The sequence below is a fragment of the Buteo buteo genome, chromosome 4 (genome assembly GCF_964188355.1).
Source record: "Buteo buteo chromosome 4, bButBut1.hap1.1, whole genome shotgun sequence".
In the NCBI taxonomy this organism is placed as follows: domain Eukaryota; kingdom Metazoa; phylum Chordata; class Aves; order Accipitriformes; family Accipitridae; genus Buteo; species Buteo buteo.
In genome coordinates, this window is record NC_134174.1 from 7,341,272 (window position 1) to 7,354,094 (window position 12,823).

Consider the following 12,823-nt stretch of genomic DNA (forward strand, 5'->3'; position numbering starts at 1 on the left):
ACAAGGCTAAGCAAGAAAGTGAGGAATAACTTACTTGTTCGGTACTGGCAGGAGAATTAGTGGTGGAAAAATGTACATGGGCATGTTGGATTGCTCAGGATAACTCAATTAAAAACTGGGAAGACAACCCCGAATGATTGCTCCTCATTGCTTGCTTCTTAATTTATTTTTTATTCCCCATGCTAATATGTCCTTGTCCACAGTTTCATGAGGGCACCAGTGGAAGCCAGTATGAGGGTCTGTTCCCAAAATAAGATGTAATACATGCATTTATCTGTATAAATAGAACTTGGACCACTTCCCATACATCTCAGGTCTTTGAGCACTTACCGAACTCTTTGCTCTAATCTCACTATAAAATTGTTTGTAAAACTAACCCCAGTGCCTCTTGTGTTACACGCTGTACACTCACTATGCAAATGGGTTATTTAGCCTTTAATATCACCCCCGATATGTAATGAGAGCTTGCAGGGATTTGTTTTCTCTGCCTGGTGAGGAGAAGAGGTTCCCAGTATTCGTCTTGTGCTCTCCTGATGGCTTCTAGAAATGACGTCTGGCAATATCTTTCTTTTGTACATCCACCTGTGTTTTTCTCATCTGCATCCCATTCTTTTCAAGGCAAGACTGGGAACAGGAGGTTAAGGGAATATCTGCCGCTGATGTGATAAGGTTGCTGAATAATTCTGAAAAGCTTTTATTTGCTGAAACTGCAAGAAAATGATGACAACTAATAGCTGCCTGAAGCTCCCCCAGGACAGTGTAGGATTTTTTCACATTGAAAACAGAGGGGTTATTTTTATATTTCTGCATATCTAAAGAAAAGCAGGAGAACCTCTGATAGTGAGGTCAATTTTTTCACACAGAAATGTCCCAGCAGATGGAAATGAAGTCGGTGGGATTTTGATTTTGTAAGAATTAAAGAAAAACTTATTATGGACTTTGGAAGGTGGCCCAGTTGCTGGAAGTCCAGCAAGATTTCCTCCAGCCATAAATTGCATGATAGCCTAACATACTGGGGCTTTCCCATCCCTTAATGCAAAGCCAGTAACGTTAAAACATTAAAGTAAGTAACATTAAAACTTCTGTGTCTTCCTAAACTCTGAGTTTAAGGGAAAGGACAGCAAGACTGCCTATATTTTGGCTCCAACTCCTCCCTGTGCCAGGATGCCCTGGCATTCCCCTCCCACATGCCACCTCCTCCGTCCTAAGGAGCGTGCTCCCTTCTCACATGCTTTCTGGTGTAGATCCTCAATATTTTGCCTCCTGGAGGAGCATCCTTGGGTCCCCCAGTGCAGGAGGTTCATCCCCATCCCTGGCCAAGCCAGGACCAGCCCTTGCCCTGCACTCAGCCCGCTCTTAGGTGGGGGGCTGATTTGGAGGGATGTCCCTGCCCACAACCTGTAATAGTGACTAACACTTCTCAAGCTCTCACTAGCAAGGGAAAACCTGTGCCAAAAGAGGCTGTTTTCTGCCCTGTGCCCAGCTCCCAGCAGTCCCGGTATCCTTCTGCATGACGTTGGCTCTGCTCCCAGCCCTCCCAGCACCAGCCCTCGCAGCACCCACCCCTGTGACGGGCTTCAGTGACCTCCCAGACACAGCAGTAGATACCCCAGACCTGTGAAAATACCAAAGCCGCGCAGAGGAGGAGGGGAAGAGCTGGATGTGTGTAGGAAAGGGATTGAAAGGCTCTGGAGAGGCAGGGGCTCTTGCTGGGGTTGATGTCTCTCTGCTCCCCCCTTGGCAGGGTTATAGCCCTCCAGCTCCCTGCTGCTCAGCAGTTTGCTCTTACCTTTTTGCCACGAGCATGTATAAATCACAGCAGCCCTAACTTGTGCTCTTGTACCTTTGCCAAGGTAATTAGTACAGTGCACATTTTAAGAGAGTTATTTCTCTCTCTGGAGCAGCCTGCCAGCACCTCGGCATGCACAGCGCTGTCTGCTTGCCCTAAAATGTTTTATCAGAGCAGTTTGGTTTTGTTTAAGGAAAGTGCCGAGGAAGGCAAGAAATTAATGAAGGGCTGTCAGGCTTCTTATATGGAGTCCAATGTGTTCCCCAGGGAAGAGGGACAGAGCAATGGCTCCAAGTGCCTTTGGAGGAGCAGTTTTCCTCCAGCCTGGATATCTCTACCCCAGTGGCCATCCTAACAGTTGCAGTGCTGGTGCTGTCAACTCCAGCCTTTCCAAACCCCTCAGTAAAGCGCCCAAAATCTTGAGGGTTGTGACAAAAGAGGAGAAAGGTGAAAATCAGTTTGTGTGCATCCCCCCGCAAGACTGTGGGATGTAAGCGCTAATATTTTTTACATTAAAGCAAGTTATATAAATGTTCCTCATAGATACGTGTAAAGCTGGATCCTGGTTGTGGATCCAGTTTCTGAATTTGGTTACCAGATGTTTTTCCTCCATCATCTAGGTGCATAGTGGCTTTGGGGGATTTGCTTGAATGCACCATTTTTAATGACCCTTCTCATACACCACTTCCACCACTGGGCTTCACGTAGGAGTTGATGCATTGAGCCCCATACACAAGCGCGTGCCCGTTAAGTATGCAGTCCTGCCCCGAACGTAAATGCTGGTCTGGCATGAGGTTATCGTATTTGGTTTTGATAATGGCAGTCATCCAGTGGGACACAAATGAGGACTGGCTCACGTGCTTTGCAAGATAAAGAGAGAGATTTCTGCTTCAGTTGAGCCATGGTGGATTCATTATAATGCTGCAAATTTCAGTAGAGTTCTTCCAGGTCAATATGGATCTGACGCAGATCAACATCTCACCCAGCATTTTAATTATTTATCATCAAGCACACTGGCTCTTCAGAGCTAACAAAACATTGCTCCTTTCACCCTCAAGTGTTGAGTTGGTTCAAATAACCTTCAGGGCAGCCGGCTGGCTTTGGATTATAAATAACTTGAGTATTTCATTTCTTACAGTTCCTCCCCCGCCCTTGCTCTGTTGTTGCTACAGTGTAGTGTTTCAGCTAGATCTTTAGTCTGTTTAAAATGGCTGCCTATCTCCAATTAAATGCTTTATTGAGGTTGATGATTGACTCAGGGCTTAAGAACACTGTAGGATCATTTCAATATCAGCAAAGTATGTGAAAGAATAAGAGGAAAAAATTGGGACATCTCTATACAGACACGCTAGAGACAGGAAGGCCTGTTTAACTGTGAGCAGGATGGATTTCCTAAAACCTTGGACCAGCCTCAGAGGTAAATCTGACACTCTGCAACATTGGTATTAAAACCTGAAGAAGGGCTATCTTTGCCAGCATGTCTGCGCAGAGGGACAAACTACTGCATGCAGCACCGGCTGGATAGGAGGGATCTCTGACACACGAATTTTGTCACTGCATTTGCTTAATGCAGTGCCAGATGTGGTCTCTCCCATGCCCAGCATCTGCAGGGCTGGAGGAGCCCTGCCTCAGCAGAATGACTATCCTGCTGTCTGCAGCACTGGGAAGGTGCAGCCTGAGTGTTTTAGCTCAAACTGGGCAAATAACGTTCAATGTCCTGCTTGTCCTGGGGCTAGGTTTTCTGAGAAGTCTGATTATAAATACGGAAAACCAGGACAGAACTGTTGTTAGCCTTAGGCAAGGTAAGCAATTTGATGTGGGCAGCAAAATTACTTGCAGAAGTGAGAGAGGGAGAGGTTCTCTGTGTGTCTCCGTAATAGCGGCAGGTCCATGTGCAGCCCGTGCAGGCTTTGCTGCAGAGGTAGAGTGACTCCCAGACATCGTCCTCGTTGTGCCTGGGGATGCAGAGCCTGCAGATGCGTCCTGCCCTCTGCCTGATAGCTCTGTGGGGCTCCTTGTCCTGCTTTCCACCAGCTCTTCCTCCCTGTTGCACTGGAGAAGAGGTCCGTGCAAGTGGCCGGTGGCTCCCAATTGTACAACAAACCTTCCTCTACAGCTACGGTCTCTTGCACGATGTGGAGAGCGCAGGTTGTGCTCAAAGCCCGTCCTGATGCCATGCAGGTGGCTGGGTAGGTGTCGTCACCTCTTGTGTGTCCCCAGTTCCCAAGGCTCTGCTGTGTGTGCATGTCTGCAAGAGCCACGGCACTGCTTCTCCGCCAGCCGGGAGAGAATAAAGCCAGTATAAGTAAATGGCTTGTGTAAGGTATTGGGTGAGAACAGTCCAGAAGAACAATCAGAGCAGTGAAGCCAGTATGGAGAAGACTCCAGGATGGGAATGGTTGTGCTGAGGGATGAGATGGACTGGTGCTCTGTGGATGTGGGGTATAGCTCATGAAAGCTCCTCTTACCACACGTGTAGGAGAGGCTAGAAGAGCTCCTGGCTGTATAACAAAACTATTCCCCTGGCTAAACAGCCAAAAGCATGCAGAAGGAGGCCAGGATATCTGCATGAGTCAGTGTAGGATCAACAGCACCAGGTTTCCATGTAGAATTCCTCTTTGTCTGGGATGGTGCCAATCTTCAGAAGCAGGTTTACACATCCCTGAACAAACTTCTGTCATGGTAGGGCTTTTCTGCTTGAAAACTTACTGGCGAAAGTCTGAAACAAGAGTCTCTCCTTCTTCTCCCTCCCTCTTTCTCACCTTCTTGGCAGAGGCAGGTCCGAGGGTCACATCTCTCTTTTCTTGTTCTCCATTAGGCTCTGTGGGTATCCCCCTTTCTATGATGAAAACGACTCCAAACTCTTTGAGCAGATCCTTAAGGCGGAGTATGAGTTTGACTCTCCATATTGGGATGACATCTCCGAGTCTGGTAAGAAAGATATATGCATGCCTGTTGCAGATATCCTCCTCTGGGCGTGAGCATGCACCCTGCATCATATGCAGATCTCTTTTTAACTGAAAACCATTGGGAACATGCATTTCTTTCAGCTCAAATAGTTGTGGGAGTTTATTTCTGCAGGAGAGCAAGTTAAGTACCATTTTGTCCAGCCACACACAAAGCACTAAAATGTAGCTGGAACAGAAGACGAAGATAGCAGAAGACTATCCCAAGAAGACAAAACAGTTTAATTTCTCCATGATATCCAAATAAAAAGCAGATGGTTTATGTGTTATTAATAATAAGGTGGCAAACCAGTTTGGCTCTGTTACTGACACTGCACTGCAGGTCTGAAGCAAGTCTGCAGTGTATACAGCAAAGAACCCAAGAACCATTAATTAATGGCTTCCAAATGATGCAGGTGAGCAGATTCAGAAACTGGGAGTACTGTCCGTGTGGTCGGATGCAGGTAGCTGCCCATATGCTTCACCCAGTTTCCACCCAGTGCAGAAGACATTTAACCCATAGTGCCTGCCTGTCCCTGCTCTAATCAATGCCTAAAGGCGTCTGGCTCCAGCGTGGCTCATGGTCTGCCAGAATCAGTGTCTATAGGTGACAGCAGGGGCATGTTCAGCATTGCACCCTGCGTGTACCACTGATGTGCTGTGTAGTCCCCAAAAGGTCACACAAGCCCAGTGTCTGCTCTGTCCAACCTGGGGGGAATGTCTGCCATTTCATGCAGGAAAAGAAATGAATCCTAGGCATATTTTATCATACAAAAATATCCCGAGAAGTGCAGTTTTGTGATTCATTAGTACTACTGATTAAAGCAGGGGAAATATAAAAATAAGTGTTTTATTTTAAAGATGATTATATATCCTGTTATCTCTGCATAGAACAACATTTCATGCTGCTTACATCTGTGGTCCAGATATCATTGTGATGGATTGCTTAAAAATATATGTGATGAGAAATTTTTTTAAGCCCATAAGGGTTTTCAGAGAAAATATGAAGGTCTGCTGGCAGACCCCTTTGCATTTTGGGGGAAAGTCCATGACCTAAATCAGCACAAAGATTTTCCTGCCATATTTGGCTTTGCTGTGGCTCCTTCACCTACTGTCTCCTGAAACAACTGGATGCATGCCATGCTGCGATGTCCCTTCCTTCCATTATAGTGTCGATTAAAAACACACTACCTCATGCTCAAGGGAGTCCATTTTCCTCGTTAACTTGTTTTTAAATACGCAGTGTATCCTCACAGCTGCCCATGTGTGCGATTGCTTGGAGTGAGCAATGAGAAGCTCCTCTTCCTGTGGCAACTGACCTCCTCCTTGCCTGTTTTCCCACCCAGTTTACCAGCATCTCCAACAGATGTGGCCGTATTCAGACCACTAAGATGGTCAGAGCCACTTAACTGACCAGGGACCCAGGAGCTGGGGCAGGCTTGTACTCTGCTGACTCTGAATTATCCATCCCACTCCTAAATATACCTGCAGGAGTAGATGCCTTGAGCTTTTATCTGCCATACTAAATAGTTTAGATTTGGTCCTAAGTCACTTTGGTTATATCTATACTAATAAATGACAAATGACCCAAGGCCATTTTCTCATGCTGTGGCCAGATGGCACTTGGTAGCCTCGTCAATGGTGTTGGCTGATCATCTGGCAGCAGAACTGGGCATCAAGGCTATTGCTTTAAATTAGTCTCTCTTGGTTTTTTACAGCTAAAGACTTCATTCGGAATTTGATGGAGAAGGACCCTAATAAAAGATACACCTGTGAGCAAGCAGCACGGCACCCTTGGTAAGCAACAGTCACTGCTGTGTGAAACCCTCAGGACAGAGAGCATCGTTTTACATTCATGGGTGGGAGTGGTTTTTCTGTCATGTAGTATACTAACCTCTACTAAATAACTGTGCTTTTATTCTTACAACCCCCGCCTTTGTCCTCCAAATTTTCCTGGAAAGCCACAATGGACTTTAATCTCATGCACCAACCTCTTGAGTATCTGTGTAATGATTCAGTGAAACACTGAATTATGTATGTTGACTGTAGTGCAGCAGTGGGATATGCCAAAATGATTGAACCCAGAAGTCATATTTTGGGGCAAAGTGTCAAATTCTGCTGGTGTACAGAAAGCTGGGTATCAACTCGCTCATGAAGTCCTTGCCAAAGTAATATTAGAGCACTTAAGAGCATCCCATGAAGTAGGAACTCCTCATCTGTGCTTCACAGATGATAGTCCACCTCCTGCTTGCAGTAAGGAGCTGGTTTCACATGCTGTTTATCCTCTCTTGTTGAATGGAAGAGATAGGAGACCTTCGAGAGGGATAAGCCAAGTCTGAATTGGCTATAGCAATGCTCTCTCTCTGCAGTGACTACAGAAAAGTACCTGGTCTGACTGTATTTGTAATTTAGACCTCTGTTAAGTGCTTTAAATTAGATGATGCCTTTGCACATGGATAACTTCACCTACGTTACTCAAGGGTTATGTAGCTGAAACAAGAGTGGCTTATGTACTTGTGACCAACCCTGAGTGACTGAGCATCACTACTAGCTGCACCCGCAAATGGGCTCTGGATGCAAGTCTTTGAGGGCAGGGATCATTATATATGAAGCGAGCTATTACTTTGGTTCTTATAATAGCTGCAACAAAAAGGAGTCAATGACATGACATTTTCACCCCAGGTGTGCATTAGACTGTGTTTTTATGCTCTCACAATTACCACAAATACCATTTCCTTTTGCAGTTTCTGGAGCACTGGCTGGATAAGAGCGTTAGGCTGTGCCTTTGCGAGGGAACAGAAAGTTTTCCTTAGTGTCCATAGCCCCTCAGAAAAGCAGCTGGGCCAGTGTCATAACTAGCTCTAAAGCTTGATGCACCACAAAACTATCCTGGTGATGCAATTTGAGCCCAGGGATCAGCCTTGAGGAGTTGAGTATAAAACTCACGGTAAGAAAAGCACAGGCATAGAAGTTGTCAGTGAGTTTTAAGATAGCACTGCTTTCTGTTGGGATTTGGAGACCTTCATTCAGAGGATGGAGTCTGCATCCCCCTGAGACTGGGGAGCTTTATCAGCAGGGCTCTGGTCATCTCTGCTTCCTCAGCAGATGTGGGTTTTGGACACACTCCTCATCTTTCCAGCTATGAAGGGACAGAACTTGGTACCCAACTTAAAATCATATTACATTTCAAACCAGAGTAAAACTTGATGGCTGTAGCTCTAGAACAAATGCTTAAGTTTGCTTTCAAGGGGTTTATGCTTCTCTCTCTGACATTCACTGGTTTATCTCATCTCATTGCTGCTTTCAGTCCTAGGACTAGATGGAAGGTAAATCCTTTCAAAGATTTTTACCATTCTGGCTTGCTGACAAATTACCCTCATCATTAATTAACGATTTGGCACTCGTGAAGACATTCAGTAAATTATGACTACACAAGTGGTAGAAATACAGCGAAATGGCACTGATTTCTTCATAGTGGGAATGATGTACCAATGTCTGAGTGCAGATTGTCTCTGTGATTACAAATTAGGCTGAAGATAAGATTGAGGCTCAGCCTTGACAATTAAAAAGTTTTAGGAAAGGCTTGGGATGCAGCAGGCAATGTAAATCATTGAGAAAAGCAAGGTTCTTGCTTTTCATCCCCCGTGCCAATGACAATGAGAAACACTTTACAGATGGTTTTTAGCTGCATCAGTGGCTGGCATCAATACAAGTGAGAGATGAGGAGAAGTCAAGACCTGGGCCTGCCCTTTTTCCAAGGTCCCATCAACAACTGCATTGTCTGTGTGACAAAAAGGAAATTTGGGAAACGAAATCCAACTTTCATGAGAAGAAAAAAAACTTCAACATTTCTAAATGATACTGACCTGAGCCTCAGGAAATTAAACAAGTTACAAAAGTCAATATTAGAAATACAGAATAAACAATGGGAATGCAACTCCCAGCAGAGAATGAGGTGACCATTTGTATAACTGAGAGGCAGATTTTCCAAAGCCTTACATCCAAGATACACAAAACGAAAGCATCCAGCTCTTGGCCCCGCTGCATCTGTGTTGGTTGCTGGAGTGCAACAAAGAAACGTGGCACTTGTAACACATACAGCTTCTGGGCCCTCCTGAAGGAATAAAATGATAAAAAGTTTTTCATTCCCTTTTTTTTTTCTTTTTTTTTCTTTTACATGTCATGGCCAGGGGCCAACAGAAACTTGCAGGCTGCTCCGTAATTTTTGATATTTTCTACAGAATCCAATCTTCCCTTTAAAAACAACCCCCCAAGAAGGGCTTTTCCCCCATTTCTGTGGCAGGAGTCTTCTCCTGCCAGGCTGACTTTGCAAGGCAGTGGTTCATTTGCAGGGCTACCTCCCAGCCATGTAAAGCACGGCGCAGGGTCAGCCTTTGAAATGTCACACATGCAAATGGCACTGCAGTAGGGAGGCTTAAAATATTCACCGTGTTTCCCCCCCCCATCCCAAATGCACCTCCCTTCAACACAGAGACGGTATGTGCCAGTGGATTACAGAAGGACAGTTGTACAGTGAATGCAAACATGGAGGTTTCCAAAGACAGGGCTTCAGATCTGCCTCTGTCCTCCCTGGTGTGGTCTTGAGCAAAACTTGGTGTCTCATTCCCTCATGCTCCGAAAAGCTTCCTGTAACATAAATGTTGCAGTTATAGACCTCTCCGGAGAGTGGTGCAGTGATTTTTTGGAGGGTTTGGATCCTGTAGTGATAAATGCCTTTTTGGATAATCAAGGCTACTTACCCAGATATTATCTGCTATTTCAGGGTTAGTGATAGGATCTCCTTTTGCCAAGCCATTTCTCAAGAAGCATTTTCCACCCAGATAGCTTACGCCAGGAAATAATGAGGTTTTTACTGCTTCTTTTCTCATTCTAGCCATTATATCTGTTGCAATGGCATCCTCTCCTCCCCTTTGAAGGAGGGGAGGGCCTTTTCAGTGGAGGAGGAGGAGAGCTCTGTGCTTTCTCTCAATGGTCAGCTGTGTCCTTCTCTCAGTGTGGGTGTATTTAAGTTTCCAACAAGTCCAGGCTCAAGTTCCTCTCGCGCCCGCTTGCGCTCAGTGTTGCAGCAGTCAGAGATAAGTGTGGGCATGTTCAGCCAACAGAGAGAGGGTACCACGTCTTTTATAATGGGGGCATCCCATACCACCTTTTCACATGAGCAGGTATTTCTCAGCATACATGCCCATTAGCAACATCACCTTCCATAGTGCCTACATAACATTGTCTTCTCTGCGCGTGATCAAGAGTAATGAGGTACATAACACCACTGGCTCAGTGGGAAGAGATGGTCAGAGCAGACTTCAAGTGGTCCCGTAAATGATACACTCTTGCAGAGTGCTTACGCTTCAGGCAGCCCTTAATGGCATCTCATAAAAGGTATATTTTTGTCTGCACAACTGGTTCTGTAGAGCAGTGTCACTGGAGAAGCATCTTTGAACCCTAGAGTTTGCATGAAGTGAAACCCTGATTCCACTGCAGTTAATGGGATTTTTGCCACTGACTTCAGTGAGAGTTGGGGTTTGTCTCCTTGTCTCACCAGTACCCAAGTCACTGGTGCTGTGCAAATGGTAGATAATTAATATATACGATGAAGTGACTCCATGTAGTGACATTTTCCAGCATTCCATTTTTCTTCCTCCTGTGAAATCTGCCCCTGCAGTATCAGGTCTTTGGGATCAGCCACAAATTAGGAAGATAGGTTTCAAATCATGAGTACTTAACACATACTTTATAATCTAATTGTGATAAAAATAGTTAACTGTGCATGAGATGGCTACCTGGCCATGAGATTTTTTTGTTTCAAAGTATAGCATTTGTGAAGAACAAACTGATTCCAAAATATACCTCTTATTTTAGTTACCATGTTTTTATTAAAAACTTCCAAACAAGGCTTGCAAGAACTGGATCTTGCAAGATACTATATTTGTGCCTTTAAGGTTAATCATCTCTTTGAGTTTCGGGAAACTGCTCTAGAATAGCCAGCTATTCACATGATCAAATGTTTGTACAGGATCAGACCCTAAAAAAAGTAAATACTTCTTCCCAATGGCCCACTTTTCTGTGCTGTATCTGCTCCCCACATGCCTGCATTTACGTGATGTTTTGCTATTTATAATCAAATGGCCTTGGCAGGGGGACGGTATGTTAAACTCAGAGTTGGCAGAAAAGGAGGCTAATAATTGCAGTGAAGTATGGTAGCTGAAACAGTACAATATGTAAAACTTGTTGGTATAATAATTACACCCCAGCCTGTACAATCTGTCCATTTATACAGATTTCTCCTGCTTAATATACAGCCGACTTATGCTTTCCATTGGAAAGGTTATTTGTTTTATAGCTTATCTTTCACTGAGGTTTGTGCTGTTTATGGTGTGTTGCAAAGGTGCAATGTTCTGCTTAGTTGTTCCACTGTGACTTTTTGAAAAGGACGTGGAAAATGAAAGTAACAAGAGTGGGATAATATTGCTGCAGCTTGATACATTTTAATGTTTCCCTAGCTCGTATTAATGACAGCAATTAAGTTTATTAAATATATTGCCACGTCAGAACCCACATCCTGCTTAGGGCAGTCGCTCAGGCTGCAACGATTAAGGGTGAGCAGCAGAAACTTAAGGACCTGTTTTTTCTGGCTATAGGATCACACTGCACTCCCCGTCAGGTCAAGCTGGGTCCTGCAGCCCCAAATTCAGCCCCCAGGCTCAGGTCAGAGGGAAAGAAAACAGTCCTCAGAGGGCGAGGAAAAGGTCCAACAGTTAGGAAGCTAGTACAGGAATTGGAAGGTGTGCTGTGAATTTTTTTTGCTCTGTCACGCGTTACCCAAGTGACCTTAAATGGGATTTAGAGCTGTGTGCTGAAGCTGGTTATGGCATTGAAGGCAACTTGGGACATCTAAATTAGAGAGTGATGTATGTATCGCCTCCGTGTATAGACTGTATAGGGGAGAAGGAGGTGATAGCACCTAAATTAGACACCTGTGTCTGCGGGTACGAGTGTGGCCCTCACCTTTCCCCACTGTTTGTGTAGAGGGAGAGCGGATACTTGGGACGTGCCGACGTCCATTCCCGCCTACGCCGAAGAATCACGAAGCTTTGGCAAGGATTGAGCCTCTGCAAATTGTGACCATGACCCTGAGTGTTTATTATGTGCCAGAGAGCACAAGCCAGATAATAATTTCCACCCAGGGAAAGGACATGGTTTACAAAGAGCTCAGTTCTCAGACAATGTTGTTTGAAGTGTGAAAAGAGCTCCCTGAAGGGAACTGCTGATGTTTACAACATTAAATCAAACTCTTATCGAGTTCGTCCCTGCACTCTATTTATTTTGGAGCATCACTGATACAGTATGTGCGTGTGTATATTTACATGCATGCTTGTGTGTACGTGTGTGTATATACGTGTGTGTGTGTATGTATAGAAGAGTTATGATCCTTCAGCATTATCCATTACAGCTAACTCCATGTTTCCTGTCATCATACTCCAGAGTATTTCCAGGCACTGTTTGGCCAGCGCAGCGTTTGAGTTGGCTGCCTTCAAGTATGAAGATTCAGAAAATAATGGTAGATGAAAGACTCTGCCTGCCGTTGTGGGCAGGAAGGATGCGAGAGACATATGCTTGCAGTATGCTAACAAAGAACCATTCAAAAGGAAATTTACTGGGTTTGTCTTTGTTGGAGGTTCCTCTCAAAGCTTAGAAGTGGTACGGCCAGATAAATTGCTGTGATAGCTTTGAACCCAGATAGAGAGCTAAAGTAAATTAGATACTATGAAATAATATGTGATCATTAGATTAGGTTCCTCTCATGTGCAGGGCTAGATTTGTTATGGTTATTCATGAGAAATACCCTTCTTCGCTTCAGTGGAAGTATTTGTGATGGAGAGTTGTCAGATTGTGGCCCTTGCTATCCAATTCTGTGTGTCGAGACATATTTACAAGTGCATGTAAGACCACCTTCAACACAAAGTTCCCAAACCATTGTTAGGAGGGAGCTGCTTTCAGGTGTTGCAAAACGGGGATCCCGAGAGAAAAGCCGGGTTCCAGTTGGGCTAATCAGTCCTTGTTTGGTTCTGGG

The 12,823-nt window shown here is 44.8% G+C and overlaps 1 protein-coding gene across 1 annotated transcript in view; it reads left to right on the top strand.

Moving 5' to 3' along the window:
- The window catches only part of CAMK1D (calcium/calmodulin dependent protein kinase ID), a 230,915-nt gene that overhangs the window by 201,409 nt on the left and 16,683 nt on the right, over positions 1-12,823 (top strand). Inside the window, exons 7-8 of the mRNA XM_075024665.1 lie at positions 4,608-4,720; positions 6,453-6,531. Coding sequence (XP_074880766.1) covers positions 4,608-4,720; positions 6,453-6,531 — 192 coding nt within the window. The remainder of the gene's footprint in view (positions 1-4,607; positions 4,721-6,452; positions 6,532-12,823) is intronic.